The following is a 23,192-nucleotide window of genomic DNA, read 5'->3' as shown; positions in this document are numbered from 1 at the left end:
GGGAATATTGGACACTATTTTTTTATAACTGTAGGTATATTTTTCAATAAAGGGAGGTGTCTGAAAATCTTTTCTTTCAGAGAAACTCAAGAAAAGCTGTCTTCTTTCAAAATGTCTGCAACTTCCTATTGTCTTCACAAAGTACACTTTTTCAAGATGGTCATTGCCTCCCATTACTTAAAATGAGAATGACGCCACCGACCACATTTAAGAACAGACATACTACAAATATGAAATATTAATTATGTTTTTAATTATTATCAATCAGTGGTCTCAATGCCATTAATATAAATGGGATATGGTACCCTTTTGAAAGATGGCAATTTGATTTGAAATTCTGTATTATATAACCGTATACTTGTAGAAGGAGAAACTTAGTTATGAAGAATCATGGAAAAATATGATTAGTCATTATTTTGAAATACAGACAATACATAAAATGTTAGTATTTTTTTAGCTATAATAGAAAGGAAACTGAAGCAACAATATTGATTCATTGTTAAGAAATTTCAGGTCCAAAAATAGTTACACGACACCTCATTCTTTAAAAATATCTATTTTTAAAATAATTTAAATTCATAGACTCTATTTTTATATGTAATGAAGTGGGTGTATTCCTACTTTTATGTGCAAAATATGACATCTGTAATTATGTCGCTGTGAGCACTGCTTTCCTTAATGTATTTTAGAAATGTATTTTAGAATTAAAAAAAAATGATTATCAAAAAAGGAAATGAAATAAAATAAATTACTATAGGAGAATTTCTGATCCATACACATCTCATTGACATTTTACCTTATGCATATTCACAGCATAGTGGGGGTTCTGTTGAAAAGTTGATGAAGCCTCCTCACATCATATTATCATTTAAACAGTTTCCCTTTTGAGTTGGCTTTGGATAAGTATCTAATGTTGCTTATTGTTTTCCATCTCCTGACATATAGATTCCTGACCCTTTGGAGTCTGGAGTTGTGGAAGGTTCATGCTTTGAGGGATAGTAACTACATCCACCATTTGAAACTTACATGTTCTTCTTCGGGTGATGTCCCCGTGGGTACTCTACTTTAGATGACAGGTCTTCCCTGGAGCCTCAGGATCGGAGACTTTTTCATAGTAGTAAGCAGTTGGGCCAGACATGCGCAGCAAGCATCTCGTCCTGCTGGTGGTTTGACAGTTGAGTGTGACCTGACTCCCTCCCCTCAGTTCCTCTTCTACTGCTCTTCATCATGGATGGAGCTCTCCTGCCTCTTCAGGCACTTCTCTCCTTATGGGAAAATTTTCACTCTTTTCACCACCTTTTTACCTCATTGAATTACAAATCATCTTGTTATAGTCTTCCCACTTCAAAAAATAAAAAACCAACCGGGAAACACACTGTTCCCTCAGTGCTAGCTGCTTCAGCGGCAGTGGCTTCTTTCTGTCCCAGATGCTACACACCTCAAGGAAAAAAAAGAGAGAAGAAACGTCGGGGAAAAATCAAGACCTCATAAAACAGCATCCTTTATATACGAGCTTATCGATGGTTGCAATAAGACACCCCCCCCCCCCAGCCCTGAGCACCAGTGGCTTCCAATATGCCTGGCTCGCAGGTGTTTAAGAAATGCCACAACTGTAATGAATCCATACTAGCTTCCGATGGCCATAACTGCTGTATTAGATGTTTGGGAGAGTCACACACCCCACAAAAATGTGAGCACTGTCAAAGCTTGTCGGCCAGGGCAAGAAAAGATCAGGAGCTTAGGCTCCATGTGTCCTTTCTGGAGAAGGCTTTACAGTCGACAGGAGAGCTTTCATTAGATCAAATAGTAGACCCTCCTAAACGCAGATCAGTCTCACCAACGCCTCAGGAACATCAAAGGACTAGATTTTCATGTGCCAGATCCTTACCGCCTACTCCGTTCCCCAGAACGACCAGGGAAGATGTGGCAACCACCTCCAGCTCTGTGGAGTCAAGGTCTGCCTCAGAAGCACACACTTTGGTACTTAGCATGAGCCCGGTAACCGCACGCTCCTATTCTGCACTGGGGAAAGCACACAAACAAGCCCCGGCACTGAAGCAAGCGCCTACATGTGCGGCACCGGCGAACTGAGTGGAACCAGCCACAAAACAGTGCTGTAAATCTTCAGTACAACTGCTCAGCGCAATGACTTCCCAAATGTCTCCCCTGGTGCAGGCTACTCTCAGCTTACAGAGACGACCAGACTGGACCTAAAGAAATGCTGGTAAACAACAAGGAATTCAGGGAGAGTGTGAGTGAGCACAGACAACTCTCCTCACTCCCATCAAGGGAGCAGTCCCCAGCACCATACCCATTGTATTCACCACCATGCTATGGGCATAGGCGCATAAGGGTGACCAACTATGATCAGAGGAGTACATTCTCCTCTCCTCATTCATCTCCCATCACTTCTCAGCAAAGGCATCACTGTACAGTATGCCCATACCATCCTTGGTGGCATCCAAACTGATGCTATCTGCCTCCACATTACCTGCTGCACGGGGCACCCTGGGACTATTGGGCACTGCCTACGTATAACTCTTCTGGCCCACCACCTTCACTGAAAAGGTTACCACCAGACTCACCATCCAACACCCTGGGCACCATACCAGACTCAGAAGAGGAGGACAGCCAATTATTTGATGATGAGGATGATTTTTGACTTATGCAGTTACCATAAGGCAACTCTTTTCCCCCTCCTGAGGAGGCTACAGTCCCTGATGATGAACATACTATGGTGGACCTGAAACAGTTTCAGGATCTTTTTAAAGGGGTCACTGCTACCCAAGAAATAAAATTACAGGAGGTCAAGGAGAAACAACACTGTCTTCTAAAGAATATTTGTCTGTCATCCCAGGGCAGCATTGCGTTACCCATAGATTAGGTTATTATGGATATGTCCGAGAACATCTGGCAAACACAAGCATTGGCCCAGCCAATGTGCAAGGTGGACAGGAAATATTTTGTCCCTCCTAAAGACTTAGACTTCCTGTTCTAAGGGCTGGGGAAGGGATCCAGGGGAGATGCATTCCTGATCCCATGGGACGGACCAATTTACTGTGCCATCCCGCCAATACCACTGATCCCCAGAATCCTGCGCAAGATATGTTTGGACACAGCCTGAGTCATTCTGTGGCCCCATCCTGGTCCAGACAGACCTGGTTCCCATACCTACAATACATGTCCATTGAGCCACCCCACCCGTTTCCTCAGCGGTGCGATCTCCTCTTCCAGAATGCTGGCAAGCTACTGCAGCCAGACCCAGACACCCTTCATCTCCATGCCTGGTTCTTATCTGGTTCCGAGGCGCGGAAGTTGCCTGCTCAGAGCAGGAGGCAAACCACTAGAACAACTTACTGGGAAGCATGGAAATGCTTCACATCCTGGTGTCATAAGAAACAACTCAGTTCAGACAAATCCCTGATCCATATGATACTCGACTACTTATACAGCTTAAAAAGTGAAGGCCTATCAATGTGTTCCATAAAAGTGCACTTGTCAGCCATTACTGCCTTTCACGACCACATTGAAGGGTCATCAGTGTTTGCACATCCCGTGATGAAAAGATTCTTTAAAGGCCTTCAGAACCTCTACTCACCTCATACAACACTGATGCCCTCATGGGACCTGAATTTGGTTTATTGCATTTTAAAGTGAGCAGGCAGATCACTGTTGTACCCACAGGTGGTGTTTGCCACAAATTCTGTACAAAGTGGGCCATATGAGGTATCAAATGAAAGCTTATGCTCTACTGATTCTATGTATGACACTCCTGTACTTGTCCAATTTTTGTATGTGAAGTTATGAATATGAGTTCTGTTCTTGTATTGTAAATGTTCTCTGTCTGGGAGTGAGCAATGGGCCTGGACTGCCTATTGTGAATGGCTATGCTAACTGTTTCATGGACAATGGCTCTCCTGAGTGGCCAATATACACCCGAGGAATGTGTCTAGAAGCCTGCAGACTAGCCACTGCCTCATAGCTGCTGGCATGTGAAACACAGATAGGTCGCTTGGTCATGTGACCAGCTCCAGCTCCAGCTTGGGAGATACAAGAAATATAAAAGTGCCATGAAGCTGTCTCCATCTTGTTTTCAGTCTTGCTCCTGCTTTCAAATGCAGCCATGCTAGGGACAGAGAGCCGGGAAGGATTGCTGACCCATCCTAATACAGGATGTACACCAGAGATTTCTAAGCTAGCGGTTTGTAACATCTCTGCTAAAAGTCTGCGTCAAGAACGTGGCGATTGATGTATGTTATGTATTCTCCTTAACAATCTTAGTCTCAACCTTTTCTTTATTTTATTAATAAACTTTTTGATTTTAGATTCTAAAGGACTGGCTCAGCGTGCTCTTGTGGGTAAGATCTAAAGTAAGAATTGTCCGGAGACTGTGGCTGGTTCTTTGGGACCGGGAGGATCTGTTCAGAGTTGGTGAGATCAGGGTTTTATAACCTCTCACCTCTGTGTAAGGCCCAGGGCTGATTGTGGCACAGGGAGAACTGGGGTATCTGGGGGATTTTTCTCGTGAAGCTTCCTGCTGGCCAGATTGGCAGCTGAAGCACTCTGTGTGACTGGTTTGTGGATTATTTGGGGAAGATCTCTAGTTGAGAGCTGTAAGCAGCCCTGATTTTGAGCAATTTACCCTGAGCTGATGCCTTCAGCGGTCCCCAGACATGGCCCAGTCCGTCAAACCTTATGAGATCCTCCCTACCCTTTGAACTATGGCCACATGCCCACTATTACTCCTCACAATGAAGGTGCTTTTTCGAGTAGCAATCACATCTGGAAGGAGAGTCAGTGAGTTAGGAACCCTAATGGTGCAGCTATACGTGGTCTTTGTTAAAGATAAAGTGACTTTGAGACCACATTCAGCTTTTATACCCAAAGTCAACACCTGTTTTCACATTGAGTCTTACCTGTGTTTTTTTTAAAGCCACATAACATCACCTGCACATGCCATGCTTGACACACTCGATGTCAGAAGGGCTTTGGCATTTTACATTGACAGAACTCAGACATTTTGCAAGTCCCCATGTCTGTCTGTCTCTATTGCGAACTATTCCAGGAGCAGTCCAATTTCCACACAACACATTTCCAAGCTGATAGTGGGTTGCATTCTCCAATGCCATTCCCTTGGTAACAAACCACTAAAGACAGCACCAAGAGCACACTCCATCCATGCTATAACAACATCCATTGCATTCCTTAATTGTGTGCCTCTCAGAGACATTATCGGGCAGCCACCTGGTCATTGGACCACACTTTCTCAAAACATTATGCCATCATGCCCCAACTGGCAGCTGACACATCAATGGCTAAGGCAGCTCCACCAGCCACATCGAATGCTGCTTTATAGTCCCCCACAGTGGAGCACCCACAGGGACATCACCTGAAGAAGAAAAGGAAGTTACTCACTCTGTGCAGTAACAACTGTTCTTTGAGGTGTGTCCCCCCGTGGGTGCTCCACAACCCTCCCTTCCTCCCCACTACTCAGTCCAATTGCTCTGTGGTAGAAGAGGAACTGGGGGGGAGGGGAGAGTTGGGCTGCACTCAACTGTCAAACCGCCAGCAGCACAAGATGCTTGCTGTGCATGTGTGGCCTGATTGCTAACTGCTATGAAAAAATCTCCGATCCTGCAGCTCTGGGGAAGAGCTGTCTCCTACAGTGGAGAACCCATGGGGAGACACACCTCGAAGAAGTCGATACTGTACAGGGTGAGTAACTTCCTTATCTCAACCTAAAGACTCCCTGTTTTTCCCCTTAAAAAGGGGATTGTACATAGTTACCATGAAAAATTAAATTTATTTAAATCCCTTGGAATCTCTATTACTGTTTTCCCACTTTTATTGTTACTCAATGTAAAAAATGAGAGGATTAAGCAGCTGTTTTCTAGTAAGAGCTGTATTATGCGTCTCTCAGAGATTTTTCTAAACTGAACCTATATTCCATATGCCTATAACACTTGTATTGATTTTTTTTCTTTTACATGAGTTCTTTATTTTAGTCTCTTTACATCGTCCTCTCATTATCGACGAGAGATGGTAGCACTTACTGCGTAGCGATGCATGTTGTATTCATTCTCCATCCTTTCTTTCCCCCTGCCTCCCAGCTTTTCCATCTTTTAAACATTATCTTCTTATTAAAATAAACCCATTATGACTATGGAGAACTATTACCAGAAATAGCTTCTAAAATAGCAAACTGATAGAAGTCAGTGCACGTGAAACAAACGAAGGCAATTTCAGATAGGGAAAAGCCCGCATAAATAGCTTAACCTTGCTGTGTGCCCTGAAGTTCAGCAAATTCAGGCCAAGTTGACATCAGTGAGAAGTAATTCTGAGTCAAGGGCACTCCCTGCTTGAGGATATTCTGGCTGTCAACCTCTTTTTGTCCAAAACTGAAATTTCAGGACCACATAGTGAATCTAAACTTGATCAGAATATGTGGCTGCTGACATTTTGTCTGTAATACTTTGAATTCTCAGGAAACCAACCAAAGCTCACTAGCAAGTCATCATTATTTCTAGTATTACTCCCCTATTGCTTTTGGCTCCTAGTCCTTGCACACAGTCTCAGGGCATGTCTACACAGCAGTTATTTCAAAATAAAAATAACTAAGTGAGTGTCTACACAGCAATCCCATTATTTCAAAATGATTTCAAAATAACGGGCGTCTTATTCCAAATTCTGTAGCCCTCATTTTATGGGGAATAACACCTATTTCGAAATAGGGCATGTGTAGACAGGGCAGCTGAGGTTATTTTGAAATAAGTGGCTTCCAGTGCTTCTCACAGCTGCCCTGGTGGCCACTCTGTCCACACTCATCAGAATTCTATAGTTCACTTCCCCTGTAGCCCTTAAAGCCGCAGCCTCAGGGGTAACAGTTTGTGGCATGACACAAACCCTGCTAGCATCGTACCACACTGCAGCAGCCAGCTCTGACTTCCCAGCTGCTATGGCAAACCTAAGAATGCCACTTGAGCTCCCAAGCCACTGCCCGGGACAGAGGAGGCAGGTCCCTTCCTGGACCTCTTTGAGATCTGGGGAGACAAGGCAAACCTCCAGGATCGTCACACTAGGTTTAGGAATGCTGATGTCTACAGCCAGATGGCTGACAACCTGGGCCAGACAGGCCACATTCACACCCAGGAGCAGGTGTGCATGAAACTAAAAGATCTCAGGCAGGCCTATACCAAAGCCAAGTAGTGCAGCTCTCACTCAGGGCCCCAGACCTGCCCCTACTTCAACCAGCTCTGCCTCATCCTGGGAAGGGAGTCAGTCCCTCCTCCCCGCTTTTGTTGTGGACTCTGGGTTGGAGACGCCCATTGTCACCCTCCCAGAGGGCAGGACTGTGACTGAGGAGGAGCAGGAGCAGGAACAGGCCACTGACAGCATGATGCCCGCCAGCCAGGAGATCAGTCTGGAGCTGGTACCACCCTCCCAGGATGTTGCCCAGTGATTGGACAAAGTTGGGGAAGGCCCATCAGGTGAGCCCCATTACTTTCCCTAAACAGACATGGGGGGAGGTAGTGAGAGGCTGCATGCTCCTCACTCAGCCTTGTCAGGCTGGGGTTTGTGTAGCAGCCTGTGTATATGCAGCACCAGTCTGAAGCAGAAGGACGCAATGAGGCTGCCTCAGAAGACCCTTATACTCCTGCTCACAGGGTTTCTGAGAGGCTTGCCATACTCCCAACTCCATGGTGGGACACCCTCCCACCACAAGCCACCACTAAGGAGGATGGGGTCATGGACACACACACACTGCAGTGCAGCACACAGCACATGGGCATGCCTGCTCTCTTGGGGTAGCATGCAGTCCTGGGCAAGTGCAGCAAAGCAGAGGACACTGAACTCCTACAAGGGGAGCCTGCTGGGAGGGGAAGGAAACAGAGGGGACCCCAGTAGCACCCTCCCTGGCAAGTGGCATCTGCCACTCCCACACAGCTCCCCCAATACCCTTCCCCCTCTCCTCTGGCAGGCAGGGATAGAAATCTTTATGGATCCTGTCTCCTGGGATGACTGCCCTTCTCTTTGTTCTTCACAACTGGACCTGTGTGGCCTCCAGTGGTCTCTGGAGAGGTAGGACCAGTGGTGGAAAGTGGTCTAGGAACTGTGCTACACCACCTGGAGGGAACTGGCATGAGACCTGCAGCACGTGCACAGCATAGACAGGGGCTGTTGACTGCATGGTTGCTGCCATTGGGCAGTCAAGCAGCCATCCTCCCGCTCATGCTCTTGCTCCTCTGGCTTCTCCCCTTAGCCTGTCCCCATTGCAACCTATGGTCCTGCACAAGAGGTGGTGGAACATCCGAGGCATGCACCAGCCCCAGCTCTGTCCCTGAGACACTTCTCCCCCTTTTACCTTCCTCCTCCTCCTCCCCCCAAGTTCTTTCCCCAGTCCCTCCCCAGTTTTATGTACCCCAAATAAAAAAAACCAGTTCATTGTTCCAAACAAAAAAGTTTGCTTTATTGTATCTCCTCATTGCCCCGGAGGAGGAGTCTGCACAGCAGGATGGTGTTGATGGACCTCACCACCTGGAGAAGGAAACAGAGAATCACAGGATTGCCAGAGCCCTCTGGAGGTCCCTGAGTCAAATCTCCATTCCTTCACACACCAGATCCAACCCCTACAAACCCCATCCCCTGGCAGGGCTTTGTGAATGCAGGACTGGAAACACCCCGTTCCCTATGGAACCCTATGTCGAAGCAAAAACACGCTCCTCTCTGTTTAGGCGGCTAACAACTGATTTGCTTTATTGATCAGTAAAGCAAAGTGAGCCAAACGTGGTCCCAGCAAAGTCGGGCCCAGTAAAGCTGCTAATACAATCAATCCTAGTATCTTTATACCCTTAGCCAAACAGTCTGATGTCAGGGCATCTAATTACAGAAAACCTCAATTAAATTTGGAAAAACAAAGCCTTATCAACAAGATGGCGGACAGGTACGAGGGAGTACATCTCCTGTCCCAACCAGCCCAATTAACACATACCAATAGCCCATCCTGTAGGCCTCTTCTCACGGGGTGACAGAAAGTTCATTCTGGTCTACGTGCTTGAGAGAAAAGATGAAATGGTTTCTGATACACAAGATGGCTTCTAGCTAAACATAAAATAGCTTCTACACCTATTCCAACAGTTTACCCGCCCTCCCAATAACATAGTAAGAGAGTCATACCTGCATGACCATGCGATTGAGGCTCCAATCAGTGCAGACACTCTTTCAAAATGGCTTTCAAAATGGCTCAGTGCTATTTCGATGGGCATTTGCAGTATAGACGTGCTATATTGAAATAAGCAGTAACTCCAGCGCCTCCACATTTATACAAGCGACATCATCACAGGATCTAACCACATGAGCCACCATATCAGAGGCTCATATAACGGCACATCCACTAATGTGTTCTATGCCATTAAATGCCAGTATTTCCCCTCTGCCATATATATTGGCCAAACTGGACAGCCTCTACAACAAAGAATTAATGGACACAAATCAGATATTTGAAATGGTAACACATAAAAACCTGCTGGGGAACATTTTAACTTGCCTGAGCACTCAATAATGGATCTAAAGTGTCTATATTATTACAAAGCAATTTAAAAAAAAAACTAGCTTGAGAGAGAAGCTATACAACTTGGTTTCATTTACATGTTTGACACCTGGAAATGAGGTCTGAACCAAAGACCTGAACTAGCTAAATTCCACACCCTAATGACATAAAAAGCTAAGCACTGGTACTGAGAGCCCACTGTATTAGCCTCATTTAGCACTGAAAATATTTTTTCCTATTTTTCCTTCTCTTTCTCTCCCCATCCCCTCTCTTTCTCTGCTATTTATTTGTACCTTGGACCCCTTAACTAGTTCATTTGAAGAAGTGGGTTGGGCTCACAAGAGCTCATACCACCATCTACATTTTTTGTTGGTTTCTAAGGTACTGCATGACTATTTGTTGTTTTTTAAGGGTTTGTTTTTTTTCCAGTTACATACTAACACAACTACCCCTCTGAAATTTACTTCTGATAAGGAAGGCAAATAGATTTTAAAAACTTATGGATGAAAATCTCTGGGGGGATTAGGTCAGGTGCTTAATGTTACTCAAATATAGTTGTGGTTTAATATGAAGAGCTAAGTAGAAAACTATGTCTCCATTTTAATTATAGATAAAACAAAATGACTAAAATAGACTTCAGTAGACTGAAAATTATGCTTTTTGCAGTGTTCTAGTTTTGTTCGTCCCAGAATATCAGACACACAAGGTGGATGAAGTAATATCTTGAACCAACTTCTGTTGATTCAGGTGACCTGAAGAAGAGTTCTGTGTAGTTCAAAAGTGTTTCTCTGTTACCAACTGAAGTTGGTGCAATAAAAGCTATTACCTCACCCTCCTTGTCTCTCAAAATTATGCTGACAGATTCTTGTGATTTGTTTTACCTTTTTTTCTAGTTTTTGGAACTGCCAGTTTTGTTAGTCATTTATTGCTTTTCCTTTTGCTTTTTCCAGGAAAAAGTGGCTCAAATACCTCCATTCACAGTTAATCATTTTTATTCACTCAAAATTAATCATCTTAATCTTATAACAGATTTCTAAATCTGTAGGAATGCTTCTGAAGTTTATAACAGTTAACTGGGTTTTTTTTCTACTGATAAAGGATTTCTTGTTCACAAGGTCTTAAAGGATAATTGTGGTTCGTCTTTGGGTGATTGCATATGTCTATTATACTATGTGTGTGTGTCTTGTGCACTAATGTCTCTAGTGCTCAGAGTAGAGTTACAAAGGAGTGTCCTCTCCCTAGTTCTTTCTCACTGTCCATGATTGGTGGTCAGAGTGTTCTGTCAGCTTCTTTCTTCTACAGCTGTACTATTATAGTCAGTTGTTGTCAGTAAAAATTAATAGTGCTTATTTTAGGCCTCGATAGAAATGTAGCCGTGTTAGTCTGGTGTAGCTGAAACAAAATACAGGACTATGTAGCACTTTAAAGACTAACAAGATGGTTTATTAGATGATGAGCTTTCGTGGGCCAGACCCACTTCCTCAGATCAAATAGTGGAAGAAAAATATGGCTGTGACTATTTTCTTCCACTATTTGATCTGAGGAAGTGGGTCTGGCCCACGAAAGCTCATAATCTAATAAACCATCTTGTTAGTCTTTAAAGTGCTACATAGTCCTGTATTTTATTTTAGGTCCTGTCTCTCTCCTATTGTTGTTCTAGCCATCAGTAGTTAGTGGACTTTGGGCTCTGCCCAGTCCTGAGGTAGCCTATGCAGAGGTCCCCTAGCTTCATATTCTGCTCTGGGTATCACAAGCTTGAAGTACACTTGTGTGAGGGTCCCATGAGAAGAGGTGTCTGATTTGCAAGAGCTTCATGATGAAAACAAAGAGAAGAGTGTCTCAGATACATCCTCATGGCAGCTGCAATTTATTGGTATTGAAACTGTCTTAGTCAGAGGCAGTTGTTTAATTGTGCCATCCAGCAGTGCTCCTCTGCCTTATCTGTGACAACAGAAGGAGATTTCTCTCTTTGCAGCAGTACACAAAGGGGCACAAGTGCTCAGAAAACCTCAATCTCTGAAGCTCAGAAGAGGATGGTTTCCAGGGTGCCAGAGTTATTGGCACAGAACTCTTCAACTGCCTTCAGCCCACCGCTGCCCAGTTGCACATGCTAGTGGCTCTCTGACAGCAAACTTTCTGCTTCCCATGCTCTGACCACTGAGGCTAGCTGATTTCTTGTTGCAGATAGTGGAGCTGGTGGCCTTGCTTGAGGCAAAGACCCATAACATTACCAGGTACACCAGAGGCCTACATTGTTGCAAAGGATCTGCTGTGCTTCTCTGTACCACATTGATAGTCATTCAGACCAACAGTGCCTTGTTGGGGCCTCCTCATATAAGTTCCACATAAGGGTCTATTAAAGCACAAGCAAAGTCTGGTCTGTTATGGCTTCCCACCTTCTTAGTGCTAGGTCTGAGACCAAAGGCAACCACTCCTCCTCAGCACACATTACCAATAGGTGAAAATCCTCTGATGTTGCTGTTGATACTGCAAACCCATTGTAGTTCACAATTCAAATCTCTGTCTCTGTCACCACCTGGTACTGTTCCACCCCAGGCTTTGGTGTACCCATACTCTCCTCGGAATCTAAAGTGGTCTCAACTGTCTCCTACTTAAGGGAATATAAGTGATCATTCCCACTTTTGTAGGAGTCATCCTGACAAGAGTATATAAAAGAAATGGAATGTGTGATTTAAGCACAGTTGTTATATAGTACCATACCAGCCTCAACATTGCTGCTAATGAATACCATGAGGGTGCCTTTAGTGTGTAGGTTCTCATCTCCACTGCACTACAGAAATTGATCCCTGAGTAAGGAAGTTTCCCCAACTGGTACCAATAAACTGTCCAGTTAATATATCAGGCAGTTTCTATGCTACAGAAATGTATCCCCAAGGTGTGAAATTTCTCCATGGGTCATGAAATGGACATGGGCAGTCTGAATTAGTGTTTGGAGTGGGAGTTGGGAGCCAGGCTCACTCAGGGTATGTCTACACTACCACCCTAGTTCAAACTAGGGTGGTAATGTAGGCAACAGGAGTTGCAAATGAAGCCCGGGATTTGAATTTCCTGGGCTTCATTTGCGTAAAGCCGGGCGCTGCCATTTTTAAATGTCCGCTAGTGCGGACTCCGTGCCACGTGGCTACACGTGGCACGGACTAGGTAGTTCGGACTAGGCTTCCTAGTCCGAACTACCGTTACTCCTCATGAAACGAAGCCTAGTCCGAACTACCTAGTCCGTGCCGTGCCTAGTTCGAACTAGGGTGGTAGTGTAGATATACCCTCAGATACCAGGAAATCAGAGTTTGAGATATGCCAGAAGGCAGAGTGAAAGTAAGGTGTCATTATATCAAGTGCAGGATACCAGGCGATACCAGGTCAGATATTAGGAGTTGGTATCATCAGGGAAGCAGTCTGAAGTAGGGGAAACCCAGTTACATGAATAACTCTTTGTTCCTGGTTTAAATAGAAGCAGGAAAACCAGTCAGGACCCCAGAGTCCCACCGGTTAGATTCCAAGACTAGAGCCCTCTGTTGGAGTTGAGCTTTATTTCTGGCAACTGATAACAGGTCACTATGTGGTAGGTTAGAACTCCTGAGGGCTGGCCAGACCCTTTGCTGGAATTGCCCTACCAATTCACAACCTGCATTTCAAAGGTCCCAATCCTCTGATCCATGAGACAATGCTCCCCACAGGTGACAACGATCACAGGATTCCATCTCATAAGTTAAGATAAATGGTGTTGACTTACCCACTTCTTCAAAAGTTTTATAGCACTCATAAATAGCTCTGGATTAGGATGGACAGATGTTTCATTCTATAGATTAGATTATGCTCAAGATTAATCCATTTACTTCCAAAATACTCTTTGTGCAATTAATTGGCAGAGTAATTATAATGGTGAGTAATTATAACTCCCATATTACATATTTTATGTCAGTAAACTAATTCATAAAAAAATACTCTCTATACTATGGCACTTCAGTTCAAGTCCTATATTAAAAATCAGCATGAAATAAAATATGCTATTGTAGCAGCTTGTGACAATAGTATTCTATTGTAGCAGCTTCTAGCTGCTTAGGCACTTCCTGCTGTCAGTCTGGTAATTAGCTCTTCAGCCTCTGAGCACCCTTTGCTGACTTGTGTCTTTCCTGCCCATTATTTGCCTCCTATTAATGCCTCCACCACCTTGCATCAGGCTCCATATCCCTACCAGGCCATAGTGCCTCTTGCCCTGGGTACTGCCCTCCTAGTAATACCCACGCAAGGTTTGCTTCCCTCATGGGCAACCCAATTACCCCTAAACCCACCTTCCTTCAGTGACCTACTGCCATTTGTCATCTAGCCCCTTCCCGCAGGGGCAAACTGCAGTCTGAATTGGCCACTCATCATTGGCAAGGTGGTTTTGGATCTGCTGTCTAATCTCGCTCTGGCTGCCCTCTGAAGCCCAAGTATCTCCCAAGGCCTCTGTCGTTGGACCTTGGCCTGGGGTTTATTTAGGCCTTAGGTCCCTGGCTTGCACTCCCTTTCCCCAGCACTAACAGGCAGTTAGGTTCCTCTCACTGCATAGCTGGAGTGAGAGTGAGCTCCTTCTGTCTAGGAGCCCTTTTATAGGGTATGGCTGGAACCTTGTGGGACAGTCTTCAGGCTCCTCCTGATTGGCCTGTGGTCCCAGCCATCTCCCAGGGCTGGTTTAACTCTTTACAACTTAGGACAGGGCAAAAGCCCCATTACAGCTACATATTGTTTTAGCTTCCATTTTTACCTTTCCATAATCTAGAATTAAGGTTTTTTTTTAATAGCCCATCTCATTTGTTCTTGTTGGTATGAATTTTGGGTTGCAATGTGGTAGTGTAAGCATACATCTAGAGTCCTAAAGCTGTTTTACAATCTTCCTGAATTTTAGAGTAGACAGCTAAGTGTTCTTCAGAAGATAATTGTTAGAGTTTAAGACATTTTTCAATATGAAATCCAGTGAGATGGATTTGGATAAGAAAGAGTGCAACAACGTAAATCTGATTTCTATCCTTGGAGAATATTACTACACCCTAATGCACTCCATATGTCTCCTGTGCTCCCTTTACACCATGGCTATGTCTAGACAGGCATGATTTTCTGGAAATGCTTTTAACGGAAAAGTTTTCCGTTAAAAGCATTTTCGGAAAAGAGCGTCTAGATTGGCATGGACGCTTTTCCGCAAAAGCACTTTTTGCGGAAAAGCATCCATGGCCAATCTAGACGCACTTTTGCACAAAAAAGCCCCAATCGCCATTTTTGCGATCCGGGCTTTTTTGCTCAAAACAAATCTGAGCTGTCTACACTGGTCCTTTTGTGCAAAAGGGACTTTTGCCCAAACGGGAGCAGCATAGTATTTCCGCAAAAAGCACTGATTTTTTACAGTAGGAAGTCAGTGCTTTTGCGGAAATTCAAGCGGCCAGTGTAGACAGCTGGCAAGTTTTTCCAGAAAAGCGGCTGATTTTCCGGAAAAACTAGCCAGTCTAGACACAGCCCACTAGTGGGCCCATGCCACTTGTATGGCTCCCCTTGGCTGGGAATGGAGAACCAGAGGCAGTGGGAACCACAAGGCTCCATGACCACAGACCCTTTAGTTAAAGAGGCACAGGCATGCTGGTGGCTTTACCAAAGTGGGCCTTGGAGCACTTTGAGAAATACTGTCCTAATGTATGGTTGAATAGGTATATTTGTGTGATGGATACTTTTAACTTTTCAGTCAGGATAGATTCATGATTGGAAAGGGAGAGACCAAAAGGAGGCACTTGTAGCATTTTAATATTTTTAAGATGTAAATTGTTGCAAGGGTAAAAAATAAACTGGGATAATGAACTATGTCTCCAAACAATTCTTAGCAACATCCCTCCAGACAAACCCCCAGCAAAACCCTCCAAACAAACAATTGACAGCAACAAATTTCAGAACCCAGATTGACTCAAGCTTGTGGTGCTCACACAGAGAAGCTAAAAATAGCAGTCAAAACATTTAGGCTTACGCTAGAGCCAAGGCTTTGAAAACCCATCAAAGGGGGAGAGTCTTTGGGGAGAGTCCAAGCCAAAAGTCCACACAGCCCGAGTCAGTTGATGCTATCCCTGAGAGTTGCTGCAGGAGGTGTTTTGTTTGTTTTTAGTGTGTAGATGTACCCACTGAGAGATTTTTTTCTCAAAAAATTGCCAAAAGCTTCTTTATATGAACTTTCCAGATTTAAGGAAGTCTGCTTGTGGGAGATGTTCATTTTAAATTAAATCAAAGGATTCTGTGTAGAAAAAATTTTAGCGGTGAAGATTTATAGGTAACAACACAGTTGAATAACTCAGTTGATGACAATGAGGGGGAGAGAAATTTGATTTTTAGTACACAAGTAAATGAAAGCTGACTTCTTGTTACAGAAAAGATATAAGATGGAACTTCATTAAAATGAAATGCAAATATGATTTGCAGTTTAGGAATATTTCATTATCATTAGGATTGGGCACAGTGTCAAGTAAAAAACCGAAATGTCACTATTAAATGTTATTTGATAACTGAAGCCCAAAGTAATTTCTGGGTTTGAGTTTGAATGGTCACAATTTTAATATTTCCCTTCCCGATTTGGATCAGTAACCTGAATTTGTAACAAATTCAATTCTGTGGTTTTCCTATTCAGTTAAGACTTTGATACCTACAAAAATGCATGTGCTTAACTCAATGTACATGTGTAGTCATTGGTGCATCTGTGTAAGTGGTTGCAGAATTTGGATCAAAGGGTGTGTATAGCTCTATTGAGTATTGTTAGAGAGCTGAAAATTGATCTGCTGTCTCTCTTTCTTTGGATAGCGGCAAGTCTTTTACTGCATAGTGACATAATCCTCCTGTGGCTTCTATGAGCATCTGGTTTGATAAAGTATTTGATAGCCTCTTACTGTCACCCTAAAATTAAATAAATTCTTCTCTTGCTGCAAGGGCACCTTTTATTATTTTTTCTGAATCCAGCTTCTTTAGTCTACAACATTTTTTGCCCTTTGATCATTACTTAGAATTTGAGGAGTAAGGTTATTGTACAAATGATTTCAATTTGCTATGTTGTTGTATAGCATTCGGGATTTTTGTAATTATCTTGTTTGATAATAACATTTATTTTGCTGCCACACAAAATATAAATTTTAAAAAGCATTATTACTAAGCAAGCATGGAAATGTTATTTTTATTAGTCCAAGACGAGGATCATACTTTTGTTTACTCTCTTAACTATACTAGTAACCTAATACAGTGCACATCAAAAGTTGCATTACCTGTAATAATATATTCTGTACAATACAGCTCAAAACTGCTCTGGACTGAGGACCTGTGGGCAATGTTTGGAACAACCTGGATGCGGATGGTGCAATGATCCCAGCGATACAGGAAAAGGGCACTGTGTGGAGGGCTCTTCAAGAGGTCCAATGAAGCCTGTTGGAGTGCACTCTGGTGAAATGGTTCTTGACACTATTCTTTGCCCCAAAGAGAAAAATTATGAATGGTCTTTCATTCACTGTCCAGGTAAGAAGCTCTGATTTGTTCTATATGGTTTCTTTTTTATTTATTTATTTTTGTATTTGAATAGTATCTAGGATGTCAAAAGAAAGCTACAGAATGGAAGGTTTTAATTAATTTTCTATGTGTATAGGTACACAACATCAGAATTATTTTAAATAACATAATTCATATTTATTTGAGATAAAATAAGTGAAAAAGCTACTCCATCAATTTACTCTGCAAGAACTAGTTTGTTTTTCAGTTACTGATATATAGCTTCCACATTTTCTGTGGTTACACATGAGGGGTGTTTTTCAAATTTAATGAGAATTTGCATATTTACAAACAATTTCTCCTCAACCTGTCCTGTTTTCCTTCTCTATTAGCTGCTGTTCCATGAAACAAAAGACTATAAACTGTCTGGCTGTCAAAAGCTAAGAGCCATTGCAACTTCCATTGACTAGGGGGTAGGAACTTCCTGCCTCCCAGCTAGAGATGTTAAAATGCTTTTTTTGTTTTTGGTAAATGTGAAACTGCTGACGTTTTTAGCTGTTGCATTTTTATTTGGTGGTGGAGGGTGACTCTTCCAGAGCCAGTATGTGCAGGGAGCCAGCTTTTAAGCTGACTCACTGGCTCCCTTGGAGCTACCTGCCCCTCTCTCCCACGCTGTTGCCCTGTATCAGATGTAGCAGCGCATGGAGACAGGCAGCTCCCCAGAATCTGGTGCTCGTGGGAGGGCCTGCTTAAAAGCCAGCTCCCCGTGAGCATCTGCTCCTCCTCCCATGCTGCCACCCCTGATTCAAAGGCGGCAGAGCGGAGCAAGTCCTTGTGTGTAACTTTGAAGGTTAACTGATGAGCCTCAGTTCATTGGTTAGCTGTTTAAATGTGTACGCTGACCCTAGCTAGAAATGTGATGATCCAATTGAGTTGTGGAAATGCGTCACAGGACAGCAAGATGCTTTGCACTCAACGGCCTTAGGTAAATAACATATTTTTTCTAACTTAAAGAAGAATATCAAGTAGCTGTAACTCAGATTTAAGATGTATTAAGTCAGTGGCTACCAACCTTTTTGAGGATACGGACCCTTTTTCAATCTATTAAAATTTTATTGACCCCCCCGCCCCCCAATAATATAGCTGTGCCTGCAGCCTGCACTTCCCCTTAGCCCATGCTGCTTCCCAAGCAGTATTCCTCGGCCCGCTGGGGAAGCAGTGTGAGCAGAAGTACCTGCTGGCTGCAAGAGGCTCCATGTGGATTCCATATAGTACCGCTGCAGACCCCCAGGGGTCTGCAGACCACAGGTTGGGAACCACTGTATTAAATTATGAGAATAAAGAAATCACTCTGGTAATGCATCCCTGCTGCAGATACAGCTAATGACAATATCATTCACCATGGTTAACAGCACACCAGTGAAACTGACAGGCCCCAAATGATTTATCCTATAATAAGCGTTGCTCTTTTAAGACTCAGCATGAAAAATGTGAGCTCTCAAAACAAAGGCTGTATTATTGCTAAAACTGTAACTTTTCAGTTGCTGCTCACCATCAGTAAACCTGGAATTCTGAAATTATCTGTGATCATAGCGACATGTAGATATGCATCAGAGAGGTCATTGATTCGTTTTCAGTTTTCCTTTCAAAGATCTTAGAGAATAGAATTCTCAAAGATCTGAGAGTCAGAATATTTTAGGGGTGGGCAGTAAGCAGCTGGTGGGCCATTGGCGCTTTCTTTACCTACCTGTCTGCAGATATAACTGCTTGCAGCTTCTGTTGGCTATGGATTACCATTCCTGGATAATGGGAGCTGCGGGAAGCAGTGTCCTGGTCCCATTGTCTAACTGGCAAATTCCATCCAGCCAGTGAGCTGCTTATTGCCCACCCCGGAGTATTGTATATTTTAGCATCCTTTCTGTTCAAAAGTATAGAACAGAGAGATTAATGGAATTGCTGATGGAATTAAAGTAAGAATGTTAAGTTTAACACCAAGTGAAAACTGTCACATGGACAATTTAAAAGCTAAAACTGAATGCCCCAAGACAATCAGGAACTGTAATTGAAATTATTAACCTTTTTATATTTCCAGTCATTTCCAGAGAGTGTCATTATATTTAAGATAAGCCTCAGTGATTTAATTCGATGTGTGGATTAAAATATGGGTACATCAATATTAACTGTAGACATATACATTCACCTAAATCCATATTATTATTGATCAGTTTGTTATGAATACACAGCTTGCTTAACCAAATTAGAATTATAAGTTTGTATTACTAGCCCAGGATTTGTTTTTTTTTAATAAATAACTGTATCCATTGCACTTCCTAGATAAAAGTATTTTGGATCCTCTTTCTGGGCTATAAGATATGAACTTAATGTTTTTAAAACCGATTCTGCAGACATTGCTCAGTCAAAGTTTTTATTGATAGGATATTCAACCAAGAAAGTTTTGCAACACGAGTCAATTTTGCAATGAACGATGTTTCCCTTTCTCCTTATTTGTATTTCCTCACCCTACTAATGGTGAAATGTCTTTTTCCTGTAGGTCAGTATATCATTGATCTCAATTTATTATAAAATACGTGAATTAGTTACCATGAGCCTTTTGTGGTTATGTATCACATTTGCTGTCTGTTTCACTCAGTTATTTAGTCTGATCTTAACCAGTTATTCTGAGTAATGATGTACCTGCTAAGTTTGAGGGTATTCTAGGAAACCTCTTTGCCATTGAAGGTTGTTTTTTCTAGATGAAGGATCCTGAATATATGCACATTGACACTGCTATCTGGGTAAAAGGTGCCAGGCATGTGTATGCTAGCTTTGTCTTAGCTCAACATACAGGATGTGGCCTGTAAGTCTCTTATGTTATAGCCAAACGGATATAACTTTTACTGTAAGCTATTATAATAAACATGTAAGTAAAACTATAAAGAAGTGATTATCTATCTGTCTAGCTAGCTAGCTGTGTTTCCTTGTTGCTGTGGGTAATGTCCATGCTCTCTCAGTAAGACTTTAGTTTTTCCTTTGTTATTGAAGAGACCAATTCTTTACTGGCTGTAATGGCATCCTCAGAAAATGTGTCTGGTTTAAACTTTTGCTTATATTTTGTGTGCCAGTTTTATAGCTCAGACATTTGTCTTGGCATGTAATTTGTTCTGCAGCCTCATGGAAAGTGCTTCTTTGAGACAGTTACACCACTGTGATGAACTGGTCATAATTTTGTGCTATTGGTTTGGTCATCCTTCCAATGGCATTAAAGCTATTTCCACATTCTTCGGATTAAAATAGTGCCAAAGTGGCACTGAGTTTGGTGTTATGATTGTGTTGATCTCTGTGGCAAGGGGCCAGTTTTGAGAATATGGAATCAGATCTAAACTTTTTTATATGAACCTGCTATGTTGTTGTTGCCAAATTCCTGATCAGGATTGTAGCACCATTTCCATCAGCTACTGTTACAAGTTTGTAATTTCAGATTATTCTTGTGATGTGTATCTGTCCACAATTCACCTACTTTACCATTTTAGTCAGTTACACAATTGCCAAATTTGATGCTTGACTTTTAAATTTGTCAGTGATCACCTGTAATTGGTCATGTATGAATTATGTGGACTCGTGAACTTGAATGTTTTGTACAGTGATTTGTAGACAGATATGATGAAAATGTCACCGATGTCTACAGTCAAGACCTCAGTGTAATTCTTATCAGTCATAAATGCTGTGTTGATGACAAGATAAGATTTAATGAAAATGGTGCTGCAGTGTTACTTTTGTGATCTCCTGGAGATATGGCAGGTGGCAGTTGTAGTGAGCACACATTTTGGCTATAAAACCTTGTTTGGCACCCAGGAGTCCTTTAACATTTTCTGACATTGTTAGTGCCAGCATCGATGAGGACCCTTCTGACTGACGCTGATCACTGCATCTATTTTCAGGTGCGGTTCAGCTATACTGATGACTCTGTTTATCTGCATATATACATGTAACCCCCAAGGAGATTACTTGGATTCCCGGGGCCTTGTCTGCTGGCAGCTCAGGGAGAGGCACTCTGAGTTTGCCTTGGCTCCCCCTCCCTACCAGGGCCAGAGTCTGCCCAGCAACCCATGGGGAGTGAGATGCCCCTCCCAGGGGGAAGGAGAGACCATTGTTGAGGGGGGTCTGGAGCCAGCCAGGGCAAGGGGAGGACTGGCTGTGTGGGAGCTAGTAAGCCCCAGGCCTGCATGCAGGGTTCCTCCTGAGAACTAGCCTTTAGGGACCTGAAGGCAGGATCCCTCAGCTGGGTTTATGTCTCCACTGTTGATTCCCAGTTGTGGAGTTTGCTGGGAGGCTTCCCCAGCCAGGCTGAGTTGGCTCTCCAGCTTCCTGGGTGAGACGAGTCACCGCATGGTCAGCTCGGCTCTAGCAGCAAGTTGAGGGCTGCTGCCTGCTGTGTGGGTCTGAATGCTGGGCTGGGAGGCTATAGTTTCGAATTTTGGTGCAGTTGTGTGGTCTGCATCTTGAGCCCTGCACCCCTTCGTGGTGAGGGGAAATTCTGGGACCGAAGCAGCCTGATTCCTGCTTGAAGAGGATCCCTGTGAGAAGAGAGCAGCTCTTTGCAGAGACTGAGTCATCTCTCAACCTGAGGTCATTCCTGGAGTGTGTGAGTGCACCAATTTTTAGTCAGTAAGTCAGGGAATTTGTTTGGGGATTTTATTACCTGAAGCATATTAAACCTGTGGAGGGATTTACTGCCTTCTCCCATTTGTGAGTCCTTTGGGCTATATTGGACCTAGTCAGCTCCACTGCTAAACCACTGCAGAGAAGGATTTTGTGGTCAACAGTCATCAAGGGCCCCAACAAAGTACGCGTACCAACGGGACACTAACCTCAAAGTTGCTGGGCACCGGTGACTTTAAAAATAGTGTTTTACCCTGTTCTGTTATAATTGTCTCCTGTTTAATATAATTGTGTGTATTATAGTGTATGTGTTTGTGCTATTTTCTGGGAGTCTCCAACTATCTGGCAAATACGTGGGGATTATCCTGGGCTAGAATTTTCCTCCCAGGCTGCCCTGGTGACCCTGCTAGGAAGGAGTAAGGGGGGTGGAGGCACCGCCACGTACATCAATCAGAAAGAATAAAATTGAGTGGGTGGCGGGATACAGAAGAATCCAGACCTATCCATCCAAACCTGAAAGGAGATTGGCTTTAAATGAAGGTAACCAGGTGGAGAGGGGGCGCTACATACAAATATTCTTTGTTTACATTATAGTGTTATTCAGCTGTATTTTTCTTATGAAAGTATGTTACACCCTGTGAAGCAGGGGAGGAGGAAGACAGAATGGTCCTAGATCTTGCCTTATAGTGGTACAGTTGGATTTCGCAAGTACCCTCCCTCACTTCCATTACAGTTTTTGGAATAATTTGTTCAAAGACAAGGGTTTTATATATTACATCTTTTGTAAATACAGATTCTTTGGTCTCTCCATTCCAAACTTTGTTTTTCCTTTCTCCCACCAGTCTTCCTTCTTGGGTCCTGTCTTGTGATTAGGGCCAGCTTCTTCCAGCCTTCCTGTAGCCAACTTAGAGTTAAACAAAGAAAACGTTCAATATATTCTTAATGCTAATTAGTCATGATCAATTAGCTCTGAACAGTCACACAACAAACTACAGTAAGCGTATTCTCTATAATAGAGCTTGTAAGATAAGATTCTATTCAGCTTTCCTGTTTTCATATGCTTAGAAAATTCAGTTATGAAATTCTGCCCGTAGGTGCATATTTTCAGAAAATTTGAGGAAAAATTAATTATGTAATTATAGCTTTTCAGAAGAATTAAAATACACAACTTTTCTCTTTTGGAAAGAAGAGCCATTTTGAGATGCAGAAATACCTAAGAAACAACAGAACTTTGAAATTTCAAGTTGCATATGTAATTAGGCATAAATGAATGACATCCCTTTTAAAATCTGAACAAAATCTGTTTTAAAAATATTATGAAAATATGAGACTGATGATTAATTGTAAAAACTTGTTAGCGAGCACCTAAAAATAGATTCAGAGCACATACATACTGAGGAAATTAACTGCACAGATATTTGCTTATAAGGATTTACAGGCACAGCTGCTGAAGCAGGAGGCAATTGTAAACTCAAGAGGTTTCATA

General features: G+C 42.9%; 1 protein-coding gene across 11 annotated transcripts in view; it reads left to right on the top strand.

The window, feature by feature from the left end:
• Nucleotides 1-23,192, top strand: part of ATRNL1 (attractin like 1) — a 1,022,331-nt gene that overhangs the window by 266,755 nt on the left and 732,384 nt on the right. For all 11 annotated transcript variants that reach the window (XR_012905693.1, XR_012905692.1, XM_075935407.1 and 8 more), the window contains one exon: nt 16,859-17,077. Coding sequence is in view for 9 of the 11 variants with exons in the window: in XM_075935407.1 (XP_075791522.1) it covers nt 16,859-17,077 (219 nt within the window). In the remaining 2 variants the exon portion in view is untranslated. The remainder of the gene's footprint in view (nt 1-16,858; nt 17,078-23,192) is intronic.

The sequence above is a fragment of the Pelodiscus sinensis genome, chromosome 8, assembly GCF_049634645.1.
Source record: "Pelodiscus sinensis isolate JC-2024 chromosome 8, ASM4963464v1, whole genome shotgun sequence".
NCBI classification, from domain to species: domain Eukaryota; kingdom Metazoa; phylum Chordata; order Testudines; family Trionychidae; genus Pelodiscus; species Pelodiscus sinensis.
Note: the sequence above shows the minus strand (reverse complement) of the source record. Positions and strands in the feature narration are given on the sequence as shown.